Source organism: Nerophis ophidion, linkage group LG18 (assembly GCF_033978795.1).
Source record: "Nerophis ophidion isolate RoL-2023_Sa linkage group LG18, RoL_Noph_v1.0, whole genome shotgun sequence".
In the NCBI taxonomy this organism is placed as follows: domain Eukaryota; kingdom Metazoa; phylum Chordata; class Actinopteri; order Syngnathiformes; family Syngnathidae; genus Nerophis; species Nerophis ophidion.
In genome coordinates, this window is record NC_084628.1 from 30,191,478 (window position 1) to 30,219,188 (window position 27,711).

The 27,711-nt window shown below is 40.8% G+C and overlaps 1 protein-coding gene across 2 annotated transcripts; it reads right to left on the bottom strand.

Moving 5' to 3' along the window:
• Positions 1 to 427: 427 nt before the first annotated feature.
• Positions 428 to 24,598, bottom strand: LOC133537095 (probable ATP-dependent RNA helicase DHX34). Of its 2 annotated transcripts, none has more exons than XM_061877958.1 (16): positions 23,708 to 24,598; positions 21,294 to 21,605; positions 20,978 to 21,232; positions 20,812 to 20,914; positions 17,402 to 17,619; positions 17,170 to 17,344; positions 16,906 to 17,099; positions 11,971 to 12,072; positions 11,635 to 11,904; positions 11,280 to 11,453; positions 11,097 to 11,202; positions 5,661 to 5,764; positions 5,344 to 5,592; positions 5,106 to 5,285; positions 2,418 to 2,559; positions 428 to 2,355 (listed from the first exon to the last, which is right to left on the bottom strand). In XM_061877958.1, exons 1-16 carry the CDS (start codon positions 24,377 to 24,379, stop codon positions 2,213 to 2,215), a joined length of 3,399 nt encoding a protein of 1,132 aa, XP_061733942.1. In that variant the 5' UTR covers positions 24,380 to 24,598; the 3' UTR covers positions 428 to 2,212. The 2 variants fall into 2 exon arrangements, with proteins under 2 accessions (XP_061733942.1, XP_061733941.1); XM_061877957.1 differs by having other exon boundaries at positions 5,661 to 5,767.
• Between the last annotated feature and the right edge of the window lie 3,113 nt (positions 24,599 to 27,711).

The window sequence follows — 27,711 nt, forward strand, 5'->3', positions numbered from 1 at the left end:
AAGCCATCGTGCACACCTTCCTTCCTTCCTTCCTTCCTTCCTTCCTTGATGCTGTCCCCCCCCGCCCCACCCCCTCATCCCCATTCTTCTTACATCTTAATAAATGTGCCTTTTGATTTGAGTAATCAATCCCTTTTTGATTTCCAAGTAACTCTGTACTCACCACTCTTTGATTTCTGCCAATGTGCATCTTTTCCAATGTAGTATTTATGAGTTGGAAAGTAATATTTATTTATGGAGATATTTATTCTGATGATCTTTATTTGCTTTGGAGGCAGGTTTTTACTCTTCCGTGCTGTCTTACTTCTGACTTTGTGCCAATGTGCTGCTTTGAGGTGTTACATATGGTGGGTTTGTATCGTTATTAAACCCTCACTCTATATTTTACACGCTGCTGTCCTTTTTACACCGACTTTTGGGGAATGAATGAGAAAAAAATTGTGATTTATTGCACCAATCTTCATCATCATAACGATAATACAAAAGCAGTGAAGTTGTCTCGATGTGTAAATGGTACATAAAAAGAGAATACAATGATTTGCAAATCCTTTTCAACTTATATTCAAATTGAATGGACTGCAAAGACAAGATATTTAATTTTCACACTAGGAAACGTTATTTTTTTCAAATATTAGCTCATTTAGAATTTGATGCCTGCAACATGTTTCAAAAAAGCTGGCACAAGTGGTAAAAAAGACCGAGAAAGCTGAGGAATGCTCATCGAAGACTTATTTGTAACATCCCACAGGTGAACAGGCTAATTGGGAACAGGTGGGTGCCATGATTGGGTATAAAAGCAACTTCCATGAAATGCTCAGTAATTCCCAAACAAGGACGGGGCATGGGTCAACACTTTGTCAACAAATGCCTGAGCAAATTGTTTAAAAACAACATTTTTCAACCAGCTATTGCAAGGAATTTAGGGATTTCACCATCAAAGGTCCTTAATATCAAAAAGTTCAGAGAATCTGGAGAAATAACTGCACGTAAGCAGCAAAGCTGACGACCAACATTGAATGCCTGTGACCTTTGATCACTTAGGCAGTACCGCATCAAAAAGCGACATCAGTGTGTAAAGGATATCACCACATGGGCTCAGGAACACTTCAAAAAACCACTGTCAGTAACTAAAGTTGCTCACTACATCTGTAAGTGCAAGTTAAAACTCTACTACGCAAAGCCAAAGCCATTTATCAACAACACCCAGAAACGCCGCCGGCTTCGCTCATCTAAGATGGACTGATGCAAAGTGAAAAAGTGTTCTGTGGTCTGACGAGTCCACATATACATTTTTTTGGGGAAACTGTGGATGTTGTGTCCTCCGGACCAAAGAGGAAAAGAACCATCCGGACTGTTCTCGGCACAAAATTGAAAAGCCAGCATCTGTGATGGTATGGTGGTGTATTAGTGCCCAAGGCATGGGTAACTTACACATCTGCGAAGGCACCATTAATGCTGAAAGGTACTTACAGGTTTTGGAGCAAAGCCGTGGAGCAACCCAGGGGTCCCTGGTTCAATCCCCACCTAGTACCAACCTCCTCACGTCCGTTGTGTCCTGAGCAAGACACTTCACCCTTGCTCCTGATGGGTGCTGGTTAGCGCCTTGCATGGCAGCTCCCCCCATCAGTGTGTGAATGGGTAAATGTGGAAGTAGTGTCAAACCGCTTTCAGTACCTTGAAGGTATAAAAGCGCTATACAAGTACAACCCATTTATTATTTATTTATATGTTGCCATTTAAGCAACGTTATCATGGACGCCCCTGCTTATTTCAGCAAGACAATGCCATGCCACATGTTACAACATTGTGGCTTCATAGTAAACGTGTGTGGGTACTAGACTGGCCTGCCTGTAGTCCAGACCTATCTCCCATTGAAAATGTGTGGTGCAATCTGAAGCCCAAAAAAGGTCTACTTCAAAAATGTGTCTCCTCAGTTCCCAAACATTTACTCAGTGTTGTTAAAAGAAAAGCCCATGTAGAACAGTGGTAAAAATGCCCCTCTGACAACTTTTTTGCAAGGTGATGTTGCCACTAAATTCTAAGTTAATGATTATTTGCACAAAAAAAAAGTTTCTCAGTGTGAACATTAATTATCTTGTCTTTGCAGTCTATTCAATTGAATATAAGTTGAAAAGGATTTGCAAATCATTGTATTCAGCTTTTATTAACCATTTACACAACGTGACAACTTATGTAGTAGGAACGCGGTGGTTTACTTAGCAGAGTACATGTGCTGCCTTTTGTGCTTGAGGATCTCTGTGGGCGTGAGGGTCAGGTCTTCGTGGCAAACGTCGCAGTGGTAAACTCTGCTCAGGCTGGAGTGAGACGAGGACACTGGCTTTACGCCGTCTTCCCCTAAAAAATAAGAGTATTTTTGAAATACAGAAAAAACAAAACAAAACAAAAAAGCTGCAGACCTTCGTCCTGCTGCTGTTCGCCCGCTGGCCTGCAGGTGGTCTCGTGCTGCATGCGCTCCAGAGGGGTCAGCGGCATGTACAGGTCACAGTGGGGACAGTTCCAGAAAGTCCGCAGGCACTCGCTGTACAGGTCCCTGGAGTCCTGCAGAGGCCAGCAACACACTGAGACCCAGAGATCATTGTTTAACCGCCCCCAGCACAATCCTTAGCATGTAAACACACTGCAGGATCACTTGTATCACACATGATATCACACACAAGTAAACACACTGCAGAACCGCTTGTATCACACATGATATCATACGCAAATAAACACGCTGCAGGACCGCTTGTATCACACATGATATCACACGCAAGTAAACACACTGCAGGACCGCTTCAATCGCACATTATCTCACACAAGTAAACACGCTGCAGGACCGCTTGTATCACACATGATATCACACGCAAGTAAACACACTGCAGGACCGCTTCTATCGCACATGATATCACACACAAACACGCTGCAGGACCGCTTCTATCGCACATGATATCACACACAATTAAACACGCTGCAGGACCGCTTGTATCACACATGATATCACACGCAAGTAAACACACTGCAGGACCGCTTCAATCGCACATATCACACACATGGAAACACGCTGCAGGATCGCTTGTATCACACATGATATCACACGCATGTAAACACACTGCAGGACAGCTTCTATCGCACATGATCTCACACACAAGTAAACATGCTGCAGGACCGCTTGTATCACACATGATATAAATGGGTTGTACTTGTATAGCGCTTTTCTACCTTCAAGGTACTCAAAGCGCTTTGACATTACTTCCACATTTACCCATTCACACATCACACACAAACACACTGCAGGACCACTTGCATCCAACATATCACACACATGTAAACACACTGCAGGACCGCTTGTACCACACATGATATCCATCCATCCATCAATCAATCCGTAAACACACTGCAGGACCGCTTGTACCGCACATGATATCACACACATACATGCTGCAAGACCGCTTGTATCGCACATGATATCACATACAAACATGCTGCAGGACCGCTTGTATCACACATGTTATCAAACACAAACATGCTGTAGGACCGCTTGTATCGCACATGATATCACACACATGTAAACACTCTGCAGGACCGCTTGTATCACACACAAGTAAACACGCTGCAAGACCGCTTGTATCGCACATAATATCACACGCAAGTAAACATGCTGCAGGACCTCTTGTATCACACATGATATCACACGCATGTAAACACGCTGCAGGACCGCTTCTATCGCACATGATCTCACACACAAGTAAACATGCTGCAGGACTGCTTGTATCACACATGATATTACACACAAATAAACACACTGCAGGACCGTTTGTATCACACACATGTAAAAACGCTATAGGACCACTTGTATCACACATGATATGCTACCATACATCCGTAAACACACTGCAGGACCGCTTGTATCGCACATGATATCACACAAACACACTACAGGACCGCTTGTTTCACATATGTAAACACGCTGCAGGACTGCCTACATCGATATCGCCCATGATATCAAACACAAGTAAACACCCTGCAGGACAGCCTGTATCGCACATGATATCACACACAAGTAAACACGCTGCACGACAGCTTGTATCGCACATATCACTCACATGTAAACACTGCAGGACTGCTTGTATCACACATGATATCACACACAAGTAACACAATGCATGCCTGCTTGTATCGCACATGATATCACACACAAGTAAACACGCTGCAGGACTGCTTGTATCACACACAAGTAAAACACTGCATGACTGTTTGTTTCACACATGATATCACACACATGTAAACACTCTGCTGGACCGCTTGTATCACACATGATATCACACACATGTAAACACGCTGCAGGACTGCTTGTATCTATATCGCCCATGATATCACACACAAGTACAAACGCTGCATGACTGCTTGTATCCCACATGATATCACACACAAGTAAACGGTCTGCAGGACTGCTTGTATCACACATGATATCACACACAAGTAAACACGCCGCAGGACCGCTTGTATCACACATGATATCACACACACAAGTAAACATGCTGCAGGACTGCTTGTATCGCACATGATATTACATTACACATTTTACATACAATACCATACTTGTTTGTTTGCTGCTATAGGACCAATATCCGATATCAATATAGACTGGGGACTCCTACAGTCCAAATGTGGATGACGTCGTGGTCTGATGGCATAATTGGCCATGACAGATGTAATAGTTTGAAAAGGTTCAGGAACATTGAAGTGCACATGGCAGTTAACAACAGATAATATATAAATATATGATTTACCTCAAGATTTCGTGACACAATTGTATATTTTTGAAGTACACTGTATAAAAAAATAAAGATTTTGCATTAAAAAAACCAACAAAAAACTAGCAGTCAGTCGCCAGAATTTTACTGTAAAATTGAGTTACAGCATACTACTGTAAAGGGAAAAACAGGGCCTATAGTTCAAATTTGTATAATGTCTGATGGCATAATTGGCCATGACACATGTTAAAAAATATCATATATATATTAAACAACAAATCTTGCTCAGTTGTTACTGTTTTTTGTTCATTTGACATCCACAATATTGCTCGATGAAGTGTGTCAACTTACGGCCAGACAGTTGTAGGTGAAGAAGCTGGTGACGCGCAGGCCTCCCTTCACGGGGTCGGGTTTGACTTCCTGGCCCGGAAACAGCGGCGTGACACCAAGGACCACCTCTGACTCCGCCTGGGGTCCCACGTACAGGTTCTGCGTCTGGAGGGCCGTCAGCCTCTGCAGGCTGTAGCTGGTCTGAAGATGGCAGACATCAGTACCGCACCAGGAAGCGTCCAGTGGACGTGGTCGTTACCTCGGTGTACAACAGGAAGCGGACCAGGCGCTCGCTCAGCTTCTCCGTGGCTCGGCGGGACACGCCGGCCAGGCCCTTCCCCAGCTGGGCCTGCAGGAGACGCTCCCACTCGGCCCGGAGGCTCAGGGCATCCGACAGCACCCTCAGCGCCTCCTCCGGCCGCTTCAGCTGTATCTCCAGCCAGCCGTCTAGCAGCAGGCGCGAGCAGTCGGTGTTGCTGTCCACCGAGTTGGCCACCAGCAGCAGGGCCTGAGGACCTGGAAGGTCAGAACACGCTCTCCATCCTGGTCTTGATCCCGCCCCCTCGCTGGACTCACCTGCAGCGCGGGAACACGCACGCAGTTGGACAAGTACGGCCTGTTGGTCTCCAGCAAGGTGACGAAGGCCAGCAGCTGATGTTTGCTGCTGTCTTGCCGGTCTGCTGCTGCGGAATAACAACACAGGAGGTTCTTCTGCAGCTCTTTTTACATTTAAATACATATTATGCCATTATACACCTTTTCTTCACACATCAATTACTGTCAGGAAGAAGAAAACATTATAAATAGCATCATTTGTCTATAAATTGTTATAAGTACACTTCTGCATACATTGTTTATATAGAAAAGAAATAAAAATACATCAACTTGCAAGGAAGAACAACATTGTTTTTAGTCTGTAACAGAAAAGGTTTAAAGTACATCAATTTGCCTGAAGAAAATAAAAATAAATCCTGATCTAAACTATAAACATTTTTTACTGACTTGAACCATTAGATCAGTGGTTCTCAACCTTTTTTCAGTGATGTAGACCCTGTGAAATTTTTTTTAATTCAAGTACCCCCTAACCAGAGCAAAGCATTTTTGGTTGAAAAAAAGAGATACAGAAGTAAAATAAAGCACTATGTCATCTGTTTCTGATTTATTAAATTGTATAACATGCAAAATATTGTTCATTTCTAGTGGTCTTTCTTGAACTATTTGGAAAAAAATATATAAAAATAAATAAAACCTGTGGAAAAATAAACAAGTGATTCAATTCTAAATACAGATTTCTACACATAGAAGTAATCATCAACTTAAAGTGCCCTCTTTGGGGATTGTAATAGAGATCCATCTGGATTCATGAACTTATTTCTAAACATTTATTCACAAAAAAATAAATCTTTAACATCAATATTTATGGAACATGTCTACATGAAATCTAGCTGTCAACACTGAATATTGCATTGTTGCATTTTTTTTCACAGTTTATGAACTTACATTCATATTTTTTTGAAGTATTATTCAATAAATATATTTATAAAGGATTTTTGAATTGTTATTTTTTAGAATATTTTTTTAAAATCTCACGTACCCCTCGGCATACTTTCGAGTACCCACAGGGGTACGCGTACCCCCATTTGAGAACCACTGCATTAGATGATGAAAAGTAGAATAAGGTCAAAAAATAATAATGAAATCAAATTGTCTGTTGACCAATCCGCAGACAAAAACGCGTTTAGCTCCGCCCTTCACGAGCGTACAACAGTAAGAGTGCTTTAAAAATAATAATACAGTAGTACAAAATTTTCTTCAATTAAAAAAACAATGTTTTTTCCAGTTAAAAAACTCAGATTCTCAAAGATAACTTTTTTCAATAAAAAAATTTTTTGCAAGCAAAAACTAATTTCTTCAATTAAATGAACGATTCGCGAGTATAAACTAAATTTTCTTCATTTAAAAAACGAATTGTAAGTTAACAAAAAGAAAGATTCGCAGATTATAGTCTGTAACAGAAAAGATTTAAAGTGTGTCAATTTGCCTGAAATAAAAAAAATAGAAAATCCTTATTTAAACTATAACATTTGTTTGACTGACTTGAATCATTAGATCAGGGGTAGGGAACCTATGGCTCTAGAGCCAGATGTGGCTCTTTTGATGACTGCATCTGGCTCTCAGATAAATCTTAGCTGACATTGCTTAACACAATAAGTAATGAATAATTCTGCTGGTAATCAACTTTTGATTGATTGATGGATTGCAACTTTTATTAGTAGATTGCACAGTACAGTACATATTCCGTACAATTGACCACTAAATGGTAACACCCAAATAAGTTTTTCAACTTGTTTAAGTCGGGGTCCACATAAATCAATTCATGGCATGTGTTAAAGTGTTAAAAACTACGTTGAAAACAGTCTCATGCATTTTAATCCGTCCATCCGTTTTCTACCCCACCAGTTCAAGAAGTCGCATTAAGAATTATAATATTTATTATTGGTTAGCCTCAGAATAACAATGTTATTAAAAAGAATAAGAGACTTATTATACTCTAAAATACCCGTCAGCAATCCTGTTCTGTCTCCCTGTAATGTTTGTCTGATCTTGAATGGGATTGTGCTGAAAATTGTAATTTTCCTGAAGGAACTCTCCTGACGGAATAAATAAAGTACTATCTAAAAATGTTGGTCTTATTTAAAAATGCACGCATTTTTTGTATTCAGTGTTAAAAAATATTATATGGCTCTCACAGAAATACATTTTAAAATATTTGGCTTTCATGGCTCTCTCAGTCAAAAAGGTTCCCGATCCCTGCATTAGATGATGAAAAATAGAATTAAATAAGGTCAAAAAATTATAATGATTTCAAATTGATTCACAAGTCTGTTGACCAATCAGCAGACAAGAACGCGGTTAGCTCCGCCCTTCACGAGTGTACCACAGCAAGAGCGCTTTAAAAAAAATAAATAAAAAATACATAATTTTCTCCAATAAAAAAAAAGGATTAAGTAAAAAAATGTTTTTCCAATGAAAAAAAAACTGATTAACAATTTTTTTCAATTAAAAAAATGATTCGCAAGCAAAAAACTAATTCCTTCAATTAAAAATGAACGATTCGCAAGTATAAACACAATTTTCTTCATTTAAAAAACGATTTTGTAAGTAAAAAAAAAAAAAGAGGGATTCGCTAATTTAAAAAAATTACTAATTTTATCAACTTACAACAAAGAATAACATTGTTTTTAGTTTGTAACAAAAAATATTTAAAGTGCATCAATTTGCCTGAAATACATTTTTTTTAAAATCCTTATTTAAAACTATAAAATTTTTTGGACTGACTTGAACCATTACATGATGAAAAATAGATTTAAATAAGGTCAAAAAATAATAATGAATTCAAATTGATGCACAAGTCTGTCGACCAATCAGCAGACAACAACGCGTTTAGCTCGTCCTTCACGAGCGTACCACAGTAACAGCGCTTTAAAAATAATAATAAAAGAATACATCATTTTCTTCAATTAAAAAAAACGATTTGCAAGTAGGACCTTCGATGAGGTGGCAACTTGTCCAGGGTGTACACCACCTTCCGCCCTATTGTAGCTGAGACAGGCACCAGCGCCCCCTGCAACCCCAAAGGGAATGAGCGGTAGAAAATGGATGGATGGATGGATTTGCAAGTAAAAAAAAATGTTTTTACAATAAAAAAAAAACTGATTCGAAAACATAATTTTTTTCAATAAAAAAAATTATTCGTAAGCAAAAACGAATTTCTTCAATTAAATGAACAATTGGCGAGTATAACAATTTTTTTTTTCATTTAAAAAACGATTTGTAAGTAAAAAAAAGAAAGACTCACAAATTTAAACAAAATACTTTTTTTTATCAACTTACAACAAAGAATAACATTGTTTTAAGTCTTTAACAGAAAAGATTTAAAGTACATCAATTTGCCTGAAATAAAAAAAATGTTATCCTTATTTTAACTATAAACATTTTTTGACCGACTTGAACCATTAGATGATAAAAAATATAATTAAAGGTCAATAAATAATAACGAACTAAAATCGATGCACAAGTCTGTTGACCAATCAGCAGACAAGAGTGTGTTTAGCTCTGACCTTCATGAGTGTACCATTAAGACCGCCTCAAAAATAGTAATAAATAATTTTCTTCATTTAAAAAAAAAAAACGATTCGCAAGTCTCAAAATATTATTTTCCATTAAAAAAAGTAATTTGCAAAATAATTTTTTTCAATGAAAAAAACAACTAGCAAGCAAAAAACTATCCATCCATCCATTTTCTACCGCTTATTCCCTTTGGGGTCGCTGGTGCCTATCTCAGCTACAATCGGGCGGGAAGGCGGCGTACACCCTGGACAAGTCGCCACCTCATCGCAGGGCCAACACAGATAGACAGACAACATTCACACTCACATTCACACACTAGGGCCAATTTAGTGTTGCCTATCAACCTATCCCCAGGTGCATGTCTTTGGAGCTGGGAGGAAGTTGGAGTACCCGGAGGGAACCCACGCATTCACGGGGAGAACACGCAAACTCCACACAGAAAGATCCCGAGCCTGAGATTGAACCCAGGACTACTCAGGACCTTTGTATTGTGAGGCAGACGCACTAACCCCTCTCCCACCGTGAAGCCCAAGCAAAAAACTAAATTATTTAATTAAATGAACAATTCGGAAGTACAAAAACAATTATCTTCATTTAAACAAACGATTTGTAAGTAGAAAAAAATAAAATGATGCTCAAATTAAAAAAAAACCCAAATGTTATCAACTGATCAATATTATTTTAGTCAGTTTAAAGTGCATCAATTTGCCTGAAATTAAAAAAAAAAAATCTAATCCTTATTCAAACTATAAACCTTTTTGACCGACTTGAACCATGAGATCATGAAAAACAGAATTAAATGAGGTCAATAAATGATAATGAATTCAAATTGATGCCCAATTCTGTCGACCAATCAGCAGACAAGAGCGCATTTAGCTCCGCCCCATACAAGCGTAAAATAATTGAGGAACCCTGCCTGAGATCAGTGGTTCTCAAATGGGGGTACGTGTACCCCTGGGGGTACTTGAAAGTATGCCAAGGGGTACGTGACATTTTTTTTTTAATATTCTAAAAATAGCAAAAACTCAAAAATACATTATATTTATTGAATAATACTTCAACAAAATATGAATGTAAGTTCATAAACTGTGAAAAGAAATGCATCCATCCATCCATTTTCTACCGCTTATTCCTTTTTGGGGTCGCTGGCGCCTATCTCAGCTACCATCAGGCGGAAGGCGTCGTACACCCTGGACAAGTCGTCACCTCATCGCAGGGCCAACACAGATAGACAGACAACATTCACACACTAGGGCCAATTTAGTGTTGCCAATCAACCTATCCCCAGGTGCATGTCTTTGGAAGTGTGAGGAAGCCAAAAAGAAATGCAACAATGCAATATTTAGTCTTGACAGCTAGCTTTTTAGTGGATATGTTCCATAATATTGATGTTAAAAGGGAATAAGCGGTAGAAAATGGATGGATGGAAGATGATTTTTTTTTTGTGAAGAAATGTTTACAATTAAGTTCATGAATCCAGATGGATCTCTATTACAATCCCCAAAGAGGGCACTTTAAGTTGATGATTACTTCTATGTGCAGAAATATTTATTTATAATTTAATCACTTGTTTATTTTTCAACAAGTTTTTAGTTATTTTTATATCTTTTTTTCCCAAATAGTTCAAAAAAGACCACTACAAATGAGCAATACTTTGCACTGTTATACAATTTAATAAATCAGAAATTGATGACATAGTGCTGTATTTTACTTTTTTATCTCTTTTTTTCAACCCAAAATGCTTTGCTTTGATTAGGGGGTACTTGAATTAAAAAAATGCTCACAGGGGGTACATCACTGAAAAAAGGTTGAGAACCGCTGCCTTAGATGAAGGTGGGCATTATTCATATTATTATGTCAGGTAAAGGTGAGGAAGCTTACCTCGGTCCTGGACGCCATCCTGAGGCGGGTGCAACACCTCGGGGTCGCTGGCAAACACGCTGGTGGGATGGATGACGATGCCCTGCTTGTTCTTGGTGTGGAACACCTGCAGGGAAACGTGAGACGTGGCCTTAGAGACACCTTTTGGGGGGGGGGTAGAGAACGGCAGCCTGGGCCACGGACCTGCTCGGTGTCCTTGCGGGCGGCGTTGTGGTCGTCGGGCAGAGCCAGCTGAGGGTAGAGGCCGCGGCACAGTAGCAGCTTGAGGAGCGCCTGTCGGCGGGACGAAAGGTCCTGGCTGGCGCTGACGGCGCCCTGGAGCTCCGATACGTTGTGACGCAGCTTGAACTTGACTTCCTGTGGCGAAAGGGACAGTTCAGCTTGGATCTTTTCATGGAGAGTCACGGCACATGGTTCAGGTCTGGATAAAGATGTTCATTCGGTAGATGGCGCTGTGGTGAATTAGCACCACCTACAGGACTGGAGTGTAACTGCGGATTTCCTAAACAGGTTTTGGCGCCACATAGACATGTCCCACCTGGATGTCCACCGATCCCTCGTTTTCCTTCTTCCTGCTCCGCCTCCTTCCCGCCTGCTCCGTCTCCGACCCGGAGGAGAACTCTCCCTCCTGGCCCTCTTCCAGCCTGAGGATTTTCCGCTTGGTGCCTTCCTGCTGTTCGTGTTCCCTCTTCATCTGATGAAGCTTCCGCCTCTCCATCCGACGATTGCGGCGCTGCAGGCGGTCGTCGCCACCGCCGTTGTCGTCGCCGTCGGCGGTCTCCAGCAGGCCGTGGCTCCTCAGCAGCTCCTGGTCACCACCGGGCGGCCGATCAGATCGCTTTTGAGCTCATCAGATTTTGACGGCGACCTTCACCTTGAATTGCCGGCGCAGGTTGACCATCTCGTAAAGACGCTGCTCCTCCAAGCCTCGCCGCCGACACCACTTCCTGGACTCGCCGCCTCTCTCGCCCTTCACCTAAAGCAGGGGTTGGCAACCCAAAATGTTGAAAGAGCCATATTGGACCAAAAATACAGTTAAAAAAATTTAAGAATTAAAAGCCATTATATAAGTGTTATAATGAAGGCAACACATGATGTAAGTGTCTATATTGTAGTATGTTGTCGCACGAGGAAGTAGCTTTTTCTATGAAGTTGAATGTTTCATGCTGTGCCCTAAAAAGTGTTTATACTGTACATATTGAGCTTACTGCCTACCAGCTGTTTGATTGATTCTATACCAAATTTGGAGGTGTTGAAATCGCTATGTAAAATCGCTAATATGTATAGCAGGGGTAGGGAACCTATGGCTCTAGAGCCAGATGTGGCTCTTTTGATGACTACATAGGGCTCTCAGATAATTATATTTATATAGCGCTTTTCTCTAGTGACTCAAAGCGCTTTACAAAGTGACACCCAATATCTAAGTTACATTTAAACCAGTGTGGGTGGCACTGGGGGCAGGTGTGTAAAGTGTCTTGCCCAAGGACACAACGGCAGTGACTAGGATGGCGGAAGCGGGAATCGAACCTGGAACCCTCAGGTTGCTAGCACGGCCACTCTCCTAACCGAGCTATGCCGAGTAACCGTGTAATACTCTTCCATATCAGTAGGTGGCAGTCGGTAGCTAATTGCTTTGTAGATGTGGGAAACAGCGCGAGGCAGAGTGCAGGTAAAAAGTTGTCTAATGCTTAAACCAGGGGTAGGGAACCTATGGCTCTGGATTGGATGACTGCACCTGGCTCTCAGATAAATCTTAGCTGACATTGCTTAACACGGTAAGTAATGAATATTTCTGCTGGTAATCACAGTTTCAAAAATAACGTTCAATTCATAAAACGTTCTCATGCATTTTAACCCAACCATCCGTTTTCTACCGCACCTGTTCACGATGTCGCATTATTGGTAAGAAGTATTATATTTATTATTGGTTAACTTTTAGAATAACAATGTTGTTAAAAAGAATAAGAGACTTATTATACTCTACAAATGTTGGTCATACTTAAAAATGCACAAATTTAGTTGTATTCAGTGTTGAAAAATGTTATATGGCTCCTACAGAAATAGATTTTGAAATATTTGGCTTTCATGGCTCTCTCAGCCAAAAAGGTTCTCGACCCCTGATGTATAGTGACCCGTCTATATGGCAATTCTAATGTACACTAGATGAGGCAATTCCTGAGGGAATTGTTTGTGAATGCTCCAATGTTGAAGTTGAAGTGAAATGCTGACAAAATGTAGTATGAATGTAAGAGTAGTTTGAATGTTGAAGAGTTTAAATTTCCCGGAAAAAATGAATTTGGTGTGGAACTTGGGAAAGTGTTAGTTTGAATGTCCAGGATGAGTGGAATGTGTTGATGTTGAGAATGGTTTGAATAGGTTGAAAAATGTGGGAATTGTGCAACTTGGTAAAAATGTTCCATTCATTTCAATGGGAACTTCCTGGAAATTTGGGAATTTGGGGAAAAGCTGGAGTTTTTGGAAAATGATTAGGAGCATGAATGTAATATGAATGTAAGAATAGTTTCAATGTTGGAATGGTTTGAATGTTGAAGAGTTTGAATTTCCAGGAAAAACTGAATTTGGTGTGGAACTTGGGAAAGTGTTAGTTTGAATGTCCAGGATGAGTGGAATGTGTTGATGTTGGAATTGTTTGAATAGGTTGAAAAATGTGGGAATTGTGCAACTTGGAAAAATGTCCCATTCATTTCAATGGGAACTTCCTGGAAATTTGTGAATTTTGGGATGGCGGGATTTTTTGAAAAATGATTACCAGCATGAATGTAGTATGAATGTTCGAATAGCTTGAATGTTGAAGAGTTTAAATTTCCAGAAAAAACGGAATTTGGTTTGGAACTTGGTAAAGCGTTAGTTTGAATGTCCAGGATGAGTGGAATGTGTTGATGTTGGAATGGTTTGAGTAGGTTGAAAAATGTGGGAATTGTGCAACTTGGAAAAATGTCCCATGAGTTCCTGAAATTTGGAAACTTTGGGAAAAGCGGGATTTTTTGGAAAATAATTAGAAGCATGAATGTCCTAAATGAGCTGAATTGGTTGGTTTTGAAGTAGTAAATGGTAGGGAATTTCGTGAAAATCAGGATTTTTTTTTTTTTAAATGGTAAAAACAACAACAACTTGAATGGTCTAAATGAGTTGAAATGGTTGGTGTTAGAATTTAGCAAATCGGTCGAGAAATGTCTAAGTAGTGACATGTTGAATTGAGAAAGAGTCTTAAAAATGCCTGGAATTTCGGGAAACCCTGGAAATATTCAGTTCAAAAACAACTTTGTTTTTTGTCCTAACTAGGAGGAATGTTTTCACGGTGGAACGGTTGAAATGTGTTGAAAAATGTGGCAGGAGTAGCCAGAGAAAAGGGTGAAATAGGGCCTTGGAAAACCAGGAATTCTGGAAAATCCTGGACTTTTATTGAACTTGGAAACATTATAGTTTGAATTTCCAGGGTGGTGGAATGTATTGAAGGTGGAATGATTTGAAAAGGTTGAAAAATGTGGAAATGGTGGAAATTTGAAAAAATGGCCAATTCATTTGATTGGGAAAAATGTCCCGGAAAACTTGGAATTCTGGAAACTCTAGAAATTTTGGGAATTTTTCCAGGGAAAGCCCACAATTCCAGAATAGGCTGAACAGTTTGAAGTTGGACAGTCTGAATCGGATGAAAAATGCGGAAGGAATACCTGCACAATCTGATGCTGCATTGAACTCAGTTGTGTGTTTAATCTGGTTGTAGGAAGTATTTTATTCTGTTATAGACTAATTGAACTCAGTTGTGTGTTTAATCTGGTTGTAGGAAGTATTTTAGTCTGTTATGGACTAAATGAACTCAGTTGTGTGTTTAATCTGGTTGTAGGAAGTGTTTTATTCTGCTATAGACTAATTGAACTCAGTTGTGTGTTTAATCTGGTTGTAGGAAGTATTTTATTCTGTTATGGACTAATTGAACTCAGTTGTGTGTTTAATCTGGTTGTAGGAAGTAGTTTATTCTGTTATGGACTAATTGAACTCAGTTGTGTGTTTAATCTGGTTGTAGGAAGTATTTTATTTTGCTATAGACTAATTGAACTCAGTTGCATGTTTAATCTGGCTGTAAGAAGTTTTTTATTCTGTTATGGAGTAATTGAACTCAGTTGTGTGTTTAATCTGGTTGGAGGAGGTATTTTATTCTGTTATGGACTAATTGAATTTAGTTGTGTGTTTAATCTGGTTGTCGGAAGTATTTTATTCCGTTATAGACTAATGGAACTCAGTTGTGAGTTTAATATGGTTGTAAGAAGTATTTCATTCCGATTTAGAATAATTGAACTCAGTTGTGTGTTTAATTTGGTTGTAGGAAGTGTTTTATTCTGTTATGGACTAAATGAACTCAGTTGTGTGTTTAATCTGGTTGTAGGAAGTATTTTATTATGTTATGGACTAACAACCTGGTCCCTTTTCCATGTTTTCCTCACTAATACCCTTGATTTTTTTCAAAGAAAGGCTGGGGAGAGGGAAGTCTGGGCTTCCCTGCTTAGGCTGCGGCCCCCGCGACCCGACCTCTGATAAGCGGAAGAAGATGGATGGATGGATGGGTTCCAACTTTGGAAAATTCCAGGATTTTGCATCCTCAATAGTAAAATATTATGACAGCATGGACGAAACTCAAGGGTTATTTACCTTTGTGACCGCGTAGCCCAATCCAATATTAACACTGACTTAGTAAACTTTCTCTTAATCTTATTTAACAAGTATGTTTAACCTAGTTAAAGTTTACAGCCTCGTCAAATCATATGAAAGCATGGGTTGATCACAAAGATCATCATCTAGGTTTAGGTTAGGCTGATTACAAAATAATTACTAAGCAAAACTAAATTCTAACTAAAATAATAATATATAAATACGTAACAGAAATAAACTGTCAATAAATATTTTTTGAAGCACAAATGAAAATACAGCCTCACTACTTTAGTCATAAATTTTCCACTTACAAAACTTCTTAATGACCTTTGCTCCCAAACGACTTCTGTTTGTTTGATATTGTCATTGCTGCCAAAAGTGGTAGTCAGGCTGATTACAAAAATAAGTATTAATCAAGTATACTGCAAAACGGGCAAAAAAAAAACTGATGAAAAATATATTTACTTACCAATACGCATTGCTAAAATAAATAAATTCTAACTAAAATAATTAATACTATATAAAAATATGTTTCCAAAGTAAACTGTCAATACATTTTTTTTCAGTACAAATGAAAATACAGTGTCACAACTTTAGTCATAATTTTTGCGCTTACAAAACTTCTCAATGACCTTTGCTCCCAAACGACTTTTGTTTGTTTTTAATATTGTCATTACTGGCACAAGTGGTAGTCAGGCTAATTAAAATAAATAAATACTCATCAAATATACTGCAAAAAGGGGTCACAAAAACTGATGAAAAAAAACATTTACATACCATTACGCAGTGCTAAAATAAATACATTCTAAATTAATCAATAAAATATAAAAATATGATTCCGAAGTAAACTGTCAATAAATGTTTTTTAAGTACAAATGAAAATACAGTGTCACTACTTAAGTCATAATTTTTGCGCTTACAAAACTTCTCAATGGCCTTCACTCCCCAACTTCTTCTGTTGGTTTGATATTGTCATGACTGGCACAAGTGGTAAAAAGGGTATTACAACTGAGTACCGCTGCGGCCATTACGGACCACGGCTGAGAAACTGGTATTTTTAGGTGGGACACTAGGTTAAAAAGCACTGGCCAAACGAACTGGACTCAGGGGTGGTTAATGGTGCATTTATGGCTGTAGCTACCTCCACCCAGGCGTTGAAGGTGTTGAGCAGAGTGAAAGGGTCTCCCTGGCTGCAGTGCAGGGGCTGGCGGGCGGTGGCGCAGTCCGGGTTGTGCTGGGAGCTGCGCAGGAAGGGCGACTGGACGCTGAGAGCGGCGGCCACTGTCAACACAGGCTCCACCAGATTGAACAAGGAGCCCAGCACCAGCATCTTCCCTGAGGGACAAACACACACTGGAGTCTCCATCACGAGTGTCCAGGATGTTGATCATTCCTTAGAGCATACCGATGACGACGTCGACAGGCAGCTGAGCGAGAAGACTCCCGATAGAGGTCAGCTCACAGCGGTGGTCCAGCGCCCCCTGCTCCTTGAGGTAGGTAATCGCGGTCTGGATGCTGGCGGCGGGCGGCGGATCGATGAAGATGAAAGACAGCGGATCTCCGAGTCCCATGCTCTTCATCTGTGCGAAGAAGGCGTGTCAAGGGCTGGGACTGGAAGGTGGCCACACTCCACACACCTGAAGAACCAGCGAGTCCAGCGCCACCCGGTGGATCTCGGGCACGGCGTAGGACGCGAAGGCGTCGTAGTCGGACTCGGCGTAGAGGCGGTAGCACACTCCGGGACCCGTACGGCCGGCGCGACCTTTCCTTTGCTCCGAGCTGGCTCGGCTGATCCAGAACTCTTGCAGACGCTGCATCTTGGCCTTGGGGTCGAAACTCATCTCTTTCACCTTGCCTGTCAAACACAACACACATGTTTGACTTTTGTTTGTGGGTCAAACCCTAACAGATAACTGTTGATTCATTTAACATTTATTTGTATTTATATCAATAACAACTACCGTATTTTTCGGACTATAAGTCGCAGTTTTTTTTCATAGTTTCATAGTGCGACTTATACTCAGGAGCGACTTATGTGTGGAATTATTACCGTAAAATATCAAATAATATAATTTATCACATTCACGTAAGAGACTAGACGTATAAGATCTCATGGGATTTAGCGATTAGGACTGACAGATTTTTTGTTAAACGTATAGCATGTTCTATATGTTATAGTTATTTGAATGACTCTTACCATAATATGTTACGTTAACATACCAGGCACCTTCTCAGTTGGTTATTTATGCGTCATGTAACGTACACTTATTCAGCCTGTTGTTCACTATTCTTTATTTATTTTAAATTGCCTGTCAAATGTCTATTCTTGGTGTTGGGTTTTATCAAATACATTTCCCCCAAAAATGCGACTCATACTCCAGTGCTACTATTACATATTTTTTTCCCCTTCTTTATTGTGCATTTTTGGCAGGTGCGACTTATACTCGGAAAAATACAATATAATAATACCTATTCCTCAAATTACATTTGTTGAATGTTGTCTGTCTATCTGTGTTGACCCTGCGATGAGGTGGCGACTTGTCCAGAGTGTACACCGCCTTCTGCCCGAACGCAGCTGAGAAAGGCTTCAGCACCCCCCACCATTTCCCCCAACGGGACAAGCGGTAGAAAATGGATGGAATGATAGATAGATTTCTGATACAATATCGATATTGGAGCCTTTAGTATTGGCTGATACCGATATCGATGCTATAGGACATCAGCAGTAATCATACATACTTGTATCAATCCGTAGTGTGGAATAGTAGAAAAGGTTGAAACAATAAACACTAACCTATTTATTATTAACCATCTGAAATAGACTTATGCCGTCTTTACCACTATTGACAAATGTACCACTCATGTAGTCATTGCAGCCATTACATCTACTGAGATTTGTCTTTGTGCTTGCAGGACTGTAGCAAATTTAAGCAGTAAAAATCTCTGATCTGATTGGAAATACTTTGTTGCTCTGTTGAGATAAATGGGTTGTACTTGTATAGTGCTTTTCTACCCCTTTTTAAAAGGAGCCCAAAGCGTTATGACAGTATTTCCACATTCGCCCATTCACACACACATTCACACACTGATGGCGGGAGGGAGCTGCCGTGGGGATTGAACCAGTAACCCTCAGATTGCCGGCACAGCCACTCTACCAACTTCGCCACACCGTCTCCGAGGCAATGGGAGTTGTGTAAATCCTTCAGGGAGGGGAGGGGTCAGCCGATGATTTTTTGTGCAGACTTTATGACCCTCTGAATCGCCTTTTTGTAATGTCAGATGAAATAAAAATTGAGCTGTTTGGCCACAATACCCAGCAATATGTTTGGAGGAAAAAAGGAACACCCTCCCTAGCATCAAGCATGGTGGTGGTAGTATTATGCTCTGGGCCTGTTTTGCTGCCAATGGAACTGGTGCTTTACAGAGAGTAAATGGGACAATGAAAAAGGAGGGTTACCTCCAAATTGTTCAGGACAACCTAAAAGCATCAGCCCGGAGGTTGGGTCTTGGGCACAGTTGGGTGTTCCAACAGGACAATGACCCCAAACACATGTCAAAAGTGGTAAAGGAATGGCTAAATCAGAGTAGAATGAAGGTTTTAGAATGGCCTTCCCAAAGTCCTGACTTAAACGTGTGGACAATGCTGAAGAAACAAGTCCATGTCAGAAAACCAACAAAATTAGCTGAACTGCACCAATTTTGTCAAGAGGAGTGGTCAAAAATTCAAGCAGAAGCTTGCCAGAAGCTTGTGGATGGCGACCAAAAGCGCCTTATTGCAGTAAAACTTGCCAAGGCACATGTAACCAAATATTAACATTGCTGTATGTACAGTGGGGCAAAAAAGTATTTAGTCAGCCACCGATTGTGCAAGTTCTCCCACTTAAAATGATGACAGAGGTCTGTAATTTTCATCATAGGTACACTTCAACTGTGAGAAACAGAATGTGAAAAAAATCCAGGAATTCACATTGTAGGAATTTTACAGAATTTATTTGTAAATTATGGTGGAAAATAAGTATTTGGTCAACCTTTCAAAGCTCTCACTGATGGAAGGTGGTTTTGGCTCAAAATCTCACGATACATGGCCCCATTCATTCTTTCCTTACCACGGATCAATCATCCTGTCCCCTTGGCAGAAAAACAGCCCTAAAAGCATGATGTTTCCACCCCCATGCTTCACAGTAGGTATGGTGTTCTTGGGATGCAACTCAGTATTCTTCTTCCTCCAAACGCGAAAAATTGAGTTTATACCAAAATGGATACATGGATGATACAGCAGAGGATTGGGAGAATGTCATGTGGTCAGATGAAACAAAAATATAACTTTTTGGTATAAACTCAACTCGTCGTGTTTGGAGGACGAAGAATACTGAGTTGCATCCCAAGAGCACCACACCTACTGGGAAGCATGGGAGTGGAAACATCATGCTTTGGGGCTGTTTTTCTGCTAAGGGGACAGGACGATTGATCCGTGTAAAGGAAAGAATGAATGGGGCCATGTATCGTGAGATTTTGAGCCAAAACCTCCTTCCATCAGTGAGAGCTTTGAATGGTTGACCAAATACTTATTTTCCACCATAATTAACCAATAAATTCTTTAAAATTCCTACAATGTAAATTCCTAGATTTTTTTTCACATTCTGTCTCTCACAGTTGAAGTGTACCTATGATGAAAATTACAGACCTCTGTCATCATTTTAAGTGGAAGAACTTGCACAATCAGTGGTTGACTAAATACTTTTTTGCCCCACTGTATACTTTTGACCCAGCAGATTTGCTCACATTTTCTGTAGACCCATAATAAATTCATAAAATAACCAAACTTCATGAATGTTTTTTGTGACCAACAAGTATGTACTCCAATCACTCTATCACAAAAAAATAAGAGTTGTAGAAATTATTGGAAACTCAAGACAGCCATGACATTATGTTCTTTACAAGTGTATGTAAACTTTTGACACAGCTGTATTTTAATGATTAATAAAAGTATTATCAGTGACATGTCATGAAACCTTGACATCTTTCTAAGTTGGAAGAATTTTCTTACCCGAGTCCACCACAAAGCGTACTCCATCGATCGTGACCGAGGTCTCCGCGATGTTGGTCGAGATGATGCATTTCCTCACACCAGGTGGTGCTATGTCAAACACCTTTTGATGACATCGCGGCAGACATTAGACGCTGACGAGCCTGTGACGTCGTAGGAGTGGTACCTTGTCCTGCTGCGCCAGGGAGAGCGTGCTGTGCAGCGGCAGCACGATCCAACGGCGCGTGTGCGTGGCGTACACCTGACACGCCTCCTGGATGGTGCCGATCTCTGCCACGCCGCTGAGGAAGATGAGCAGGTCGCCGCGCTCCTCTGGCGGGTAGCGCTGGTCGATGCCCTGCAGGATGCGCAGGTAAGGCCGGGGGTCCATCTTCTCAGAGCGCGACGGCTGCTCCTCCGGCGGGATGGGTTGGTAAGTCACCTGAGCGGGTCAGACACGTTTGAAAACACAGAGAGTCGCCGGCATCTTGCGGCGTGCCCACCTGTATGGGGAAGAGCCTGCCTGGCACCTGAAGCACAGGAGCGCCGCCGAAATAGTCGGAGAAGAGCTTGATGTTGATGGTGGCCGACATGAGGATGAGGCGCAGGTCGGGTCGCTCGGCCAGCAGGGAGCGCAAGACGCCCAGCAGGAAGTCACAGTGCAGGTGTCGCTCGTGGACCTCGTCCACGATCAGAACCTGGTACTGCTCCAGAGTCTTCTCCTGCTGGATCTGCCTGAGGAGGAGGCCCTCAGTCAGGAAGATCAGCTTGGTGGCGAGGGTCCGTGTGGTCTCGAAACGGATCTGGTAACCCACCTGTGAACATAAACCAAAAATTAGTTTGCTGGAACTTCCAAATCTACATGGCAACAATATGTCCAAAACAATCTGGGGAAATAGGCAGACTGTCAAAGCTTCTATAAGAAAAGTCTACTAGTTTGGCTTCTTATTTGCCTTTTTTTCTGTAAAAAAGAACTATAAAAAATCGATTCACATCCTAATCGCTATTCTTATTCATCTAATTTTTAAATCGATTCATAATTATTAAAACATAAATATATTTATATTACATATACATCCATCCATCCATTTCCTACCGCTTGTCCCTTTTTTGGGGTGGTGGGGGGTGCTGCAGCCTATCTCAGCTGCATTTGGGCAGAAGGCGGTGTACACCCTGGACAAATCGCGGCCTCATCGCAGTAATTTAAAAAGTAAATAATGTATATAAATCATATAAAATATATATTAAAAAATATTAACTTTTTCAATTCAAACACACGCCCCTTGTCACCTCTACCTTCCTAACAAGGTTGTTCTAGGAAAGTAAAACTGCCATTCCACACACACACGCACGCACGCACGCCCGCCCGCCCGCCCGCCCGCCCGCCCGCCCGCCCGCCCGCCCGCCCGCCCGCCCGCCCGCCCGCCCGCCCGCCCGCCCGCCCGCACGCACGCACGCACGCACGCACGCACACACACACACACACACACACACACACACACACACACACACACACACACACACACACACACACACACACACACACACACACACACACACACACACACACACACACACACATAAATAATACAAATATGTACATTATTTTATAAAATGTATGTATCTTTTTATACATACATAAATATATATATACAGTGGGTCTAAAAAATATTTAGTCAGCCACCGACTGTGAAAGTTCTCCCACTTAAAATGATGACAGAGGTCTGTAATTTTCTATTTGCAGCCTTCTGAGATAAATATCAAAACAAAACTTTTTCCACAGGCTAACAATACATTTGAAAATAAAATAACAATAATGAATGCATCAAACAGTCAAGCCTTGAAGTAGCAAGATAAAGTGCATGGATAAAATGTTAATTATTGCTCAGTTTGCTACACTGATTTGCTTTAACACTGAATATGGAACAAGCGACGCTTATATAACTTAATAGTACAAAATCAACTTTCAAAAAACTAATTAAAAAACATCAATGGTATATTAAATAAAATGTAAATAAAAAATGTAATGCCTCTTTTCTATTTGCAGCCTTCTGGGGTAAATATCAACATTAACTTTTTCCACACAAGGGGGGGGGGGTGTTGTTGGTAGCGGGGGGAGTGTATTGTAGCATCTCGGAAGAGTTAGAGCTGCAAGGGGTTCTGGGTATTTGTTCTGTTGTGTGTATGTTGTTTCACGGTGCGGCTGGATGTTCTCCTGAAATTTGTTTGTCATTCTTGTTCGGTGCGGGTTCACAGTGTAGCGCATATTTGTAACAGTGTTAAAGTTGTTTATAGGGCCACCCTCAGTGTTACCTGTATGGCTGTTGACCAAGTATGCGTTGCATTCACTTGTGTGAGTGTAGTAGCCGCATATATTACGTGACTGGGCAGGCACGCTGTTTGTAAAGAGGAAAAGCAGATGTGTAAAGGATGTTAAAAGCAGTACCTTTAAGGCACGTCTCCAATATTGTTGTCCGGGTGCAAATCGGGAGAGATTCAGGAGAATGATTGCCCCGGGAGATTTTCGGGAGGGGCACTGAAACTCCGTAGTCTCCCGGGAAAATCGTGAGGGTTGGCAAGTATGAGTATTAGCGGCACCGCCGCTGTATAATACCGGCGGGCCAGCTCTAATGTTGATTTGATATTGCCTCAAGGGCCAAATTAAATTACACGGGCCAGAGTTTGACACTCATGGTCTCGCTCTTCCCGGGGGATCCCGAGGCGTTCCCAGACCAGCCGGGAGACATAGTCTTCCCAACGTGTCCTGGGTCTTCCCCGTGGCCTCCTACCGGTCGGACGTGCCCTAAACACCTCCCTAGGGAGGCGTTCGGGTGGCATCCTGACCAGATGCTCGAACCACCTCATCTGGCTCCTCTCCACGTGGAGGTGCAGCGTATGATTTCCAATGGACACAAACCTTGGAGCCGTACTGGTTGAGACTCTCGAAGCTGACCCTCTTGGCCAGCGAAATGCAGGCGATGCGTCGGGGCTGCGTGCAGGCGATCTGCGTGAATCCGGCAGAGAGGAGGTACTGGGGCACCTGGGTGGACTTCCCACAGCCGGTGTCCCCCGCCACCACCACCACCGGGTGTCGCCTCACCATCTCCACCACTCGGTGTCGATACTGGAAGATGGGCAGGGTCCTCTGCTCCCGGCGCAGCTTGGCCAGCTTGGAGAAGCTCTGCCGCTGACTGAAGTCCAAGAAGTGCAGGAGGGTCAGGCGGAAGTCGGAGATGACCTGAGGACTCGGACCTGAGGACTCGGACCTCGGGTGAGAGCATCCGAGCCGCTCCTCCACGTCCCGTGTGCACACAGATACGTTGATGCGGTAGCGAGCGTCATAGTCCTGAGGGAGGTCCAAGGACCCAGGCCGGATCCCGTCAGGGCTGGGACCCGGTCCAGGTCCAGACATGTCCCGCTTTACCTTAAACCTCTGGAAGCGGTCAAAGAAGGCCCAGAAGTCTTTGTGTTCCTGGCTGCCGGCCTGGACGTAGTCGTTCGGACGGAAGAAGATGTTGTCCAGCTGTGCTCGGCAGTGTGGACTGTCCCAGTCCCAGGACCGACTGTGGACCCGGCCGTCCACATCCATAGCCCTGGTCCCTGGGCGTCCTAGGACAACTTCAACTTGTCGACGCACCAATCCTTGAATAATAACGACAACATGCTAGTAAAAAGCGTTCAATGATCATGTGGTCCTCGGTTTACAAAATGTTTGACATAAAAAAAGCGCAGTTATTTCTACGTTGAATGTGAAGCAACAATGAAACGCTTGTTTGAATATGTGCGGAAGAAAGTCACTGTCGGACTAGTTTCCGGTCCGTTTCCAAAGACGTCCGGCAGACGGTTGCATCGTAAAGGTTTCACGGTCACAACTTACTTAAGTTTATCATTAATTCTGTACTGTGCAATCTACTAATAAAGTATTTAATCAATCAATCAATTACATATTCTGTACAATGAACCACTAAATGTTTAACACCCGAAAAAGTTTTTCAACTTCTTTAAATCCTGGTCCACGTTAATCAATTCGTGGAAGCCCTTAAATCATGGGTGTCAAACTCTGGCCCGCGGGCCAAATTTGGCCTCCCGTGTAATTTCACTTGGCCCTTGAGGCAATATCAAATTAACATTAGAGCTGGCCCGCCACTGCAACACCGCATTCACCGCTAACACTCTTACTTGCCAACCCTCCCGATTTTCCCGGGAGACTCCCGAAGTTCAGTGCCCCTCCCAAATTTCATCCGGGACAATAATATTTGGGGTGGGCTTTAAAGGCACTGCCTTTGGCGTTCTCTATAACCTGTCTCCACGTCCGCTTTTCCTCCATACAAACAGCGTGCCGGCCCAGTCACATAATATATGCGGCTTATACACACACACAAGTGAATGAAGGCATACTTGGTCAACAGCCATACAGGTCACACTGAGGGTGGCCGTATAAATAACTTTAACACTCTTACAAATATGCACCACACTGTGAACCCACACCAAACAAGAATGACACATTTTGGGAGAACATCTGCACCGTAACCCAACATAAACACAACAGAACAAATACCCAGAACACCTTGCAGCACTAACTCTTCCGGGACGCTACAATATACACCCCTGCTATCACCAAACCCCGTCCACCTCAACCCCACCGCCGAAAAGAGGCATTCAATTTTTATTTCAATTTTATTTGATATGCCATTGATATTTTTTAATTATTATTATTATTTGAAACTCGATTTTGTATGTCACTATAAAGTTATATAAGCCTTGCTTTTTCAATATTCAATGCAAAACTTGTTTGGGTCCCTATTAAAAGGTTCATTTGTTCAACCTCGGCCCGCGGCTTTGTTCGGTTTTAAATTTTGGCCCACTTTATATTTGAGTTTGACACCCCTGCCTTAAATGGTAAGTCAATGATTATGACATGAAAAGTCATATTTAGGAGATAAAAAAATATATATCTAAATTATTAGAATGATGAGGAATAGTAATATTTATAAGATACAAACATTTTAAATAAAACATCCAAATTATGAGATAAAGTCGAAATATGAGATTAAAAAAAAAAGGAATTACGAAATTACCGTATTTCCTTGAAATGCCGCAGGGCATATAGTATGCGCCTGCCTTGAATTACTGCCGGGTCAAACTCGCTTCGCAAAATAATTAGCGCATGCTTAGTATTACCGCCTGGTCAAACTCGTGACGTCACGAGTGACACTTCCCCTGTCATCATTTTCAAAATGGAGGAGGCTGATTTCAATACCGGTAATTTGAAATCGCATAAAGGGAAGAAGATTAAGAGCTATTCTGTAGGATTTAAGGTCCAAGTTTACATCACACTCAATTTTTTACTGCGTGCCTTTGGTATGTGCCGGAGTGAGAAGAGGTTTTAAAATAATTAGCGCATGCTTACTTTTACCGCATGCCTTTGGTAAGCGCAGGAGTGAGAAGAGGTTTCAAATGAATTAGCGCCCCAGGCGGAAATTCAAGGAAATACGGTAAATTCGAATTATGAGATAGTCATACTTATAAAATAAAATACAATCAAAATTATGAGATTAAAAATTATAATTATGAGAAATATGTCAAAGTTATGAGATAAAAAGTCATAACAATAAGAAAAATCGTAATTATGAGATAAAAAATGTAAATGAGGAAATAAAAACATCAAAATTATGACATAAAGTCGAAATATGAGATTTAAAAAAAAATCGTAATCATGAGATCAAATTCAAATTATGAGATAGTCATACTTATAAAATAAAAACAATCAAAATTATGAGATTAAAAAATATAATAATGGGAAATATGTCGAATTTATGAGATAAATAGTCATAACTATAAGGAAAAAATCGTAATTATGAGATTAAAAAATTGTAAATTAGGAAATAAAATCATCAAATTTATGAGATAAAGTCGAAATATGAGATTACAAAAACTCAAAAATATGAGATAAATACATTCAAATGTAAGAAATACAATGTCGTAATTATTAGATAGCTATAATTATGTGACACAAATAATAATTATGAAATAAAAAGTCATAATTATGACATTTAAAAAAAATCACAATTTTGAGATTAGAAAATTGAAATTATGAGATAAAATTCGAATTATGAGATTGTCATACTCATTTAAAACAACAATGAAATGGTTGTTTGAATCTGTGCGGAAGAAAATCACTGTCGGACCAAATTCTGGTCTGTCTCTAAAGACGTCCGGCAGATGGTTGCATCGTAAAGGTTCCACGGTCACGACTTAATTAGGTTTATTAGATAGTTGATTGGCAACACTAAATTGGCCCTAGTGTGTGAATGTGAGTGTGAATGTTGTCTGTCTATCTGTGTTGGTCCTGTGCTGAGGTGGCGACTTGTCCAGGGTGTAAACCACCTTCCGCCCGATTGTAGCTAAGATATTGTGCGGAATATGTACTGAACTGTGCAATCTACTAATAAAAGTATCACTCAATCAATGAAATAGGCGCCAGTGCCCCCCGAGCCCAAAAGGGAATAAGCGGTAGGAAATGGATGGATGGACGGATGATTCAGGCCCTTAAAAAATGCCCCAATGGTAGGTCATGATAATGTCATAAAAAATAATCATATTTTTATGAGATAAAAAAATTGAAATGATGAGATTAAGAAATTAAAATGATGAGATAAAATTCGAATAATGAGATGAAGTCATACTTATAAGATGAAAAAAAAATCAAAACTATGAAATTAAAAATGTAATTATTAGATTAAAAAAATAAATTGTATAATATATAAATTAGGAAATAAAAACATCTAATTTATGAGATAAAAACGGGACATTAGATAAAAAAAATCTAAATTATTAGATATCATTCGAATTATGAGATAAAAACAATTGAAGTTATGAAATAAAATATGATTTGGGGAAAATCGATATTATGAGATAAAT

Excerpts from the sequence above, each read along its gene's own strand:
- LOC133537095 (XM_061877957.1), bottom strand. The coding sequence starts at position 24,379 with ATGGATGTGGACGGCCGGGTCCACAGTCGGTCCTGGGACTGGGACAGT. Across the intron at positions 17,620-20,811 it reads ACGCTTTGTGGTGGACTCGG|GCAAGGTGAAAGAGATGAGT; the intron begins GTAAGAAAATTC and ends TGTGTTTGACAG. Across the intron at positions 17,345-17,401 it reads TGGACTCGCTGGTTCTTCAG|ATGAAGAGCATGGGACTCGG; the intron begins GTGTGTGGAGTG and ends TTCTTCGCACAG.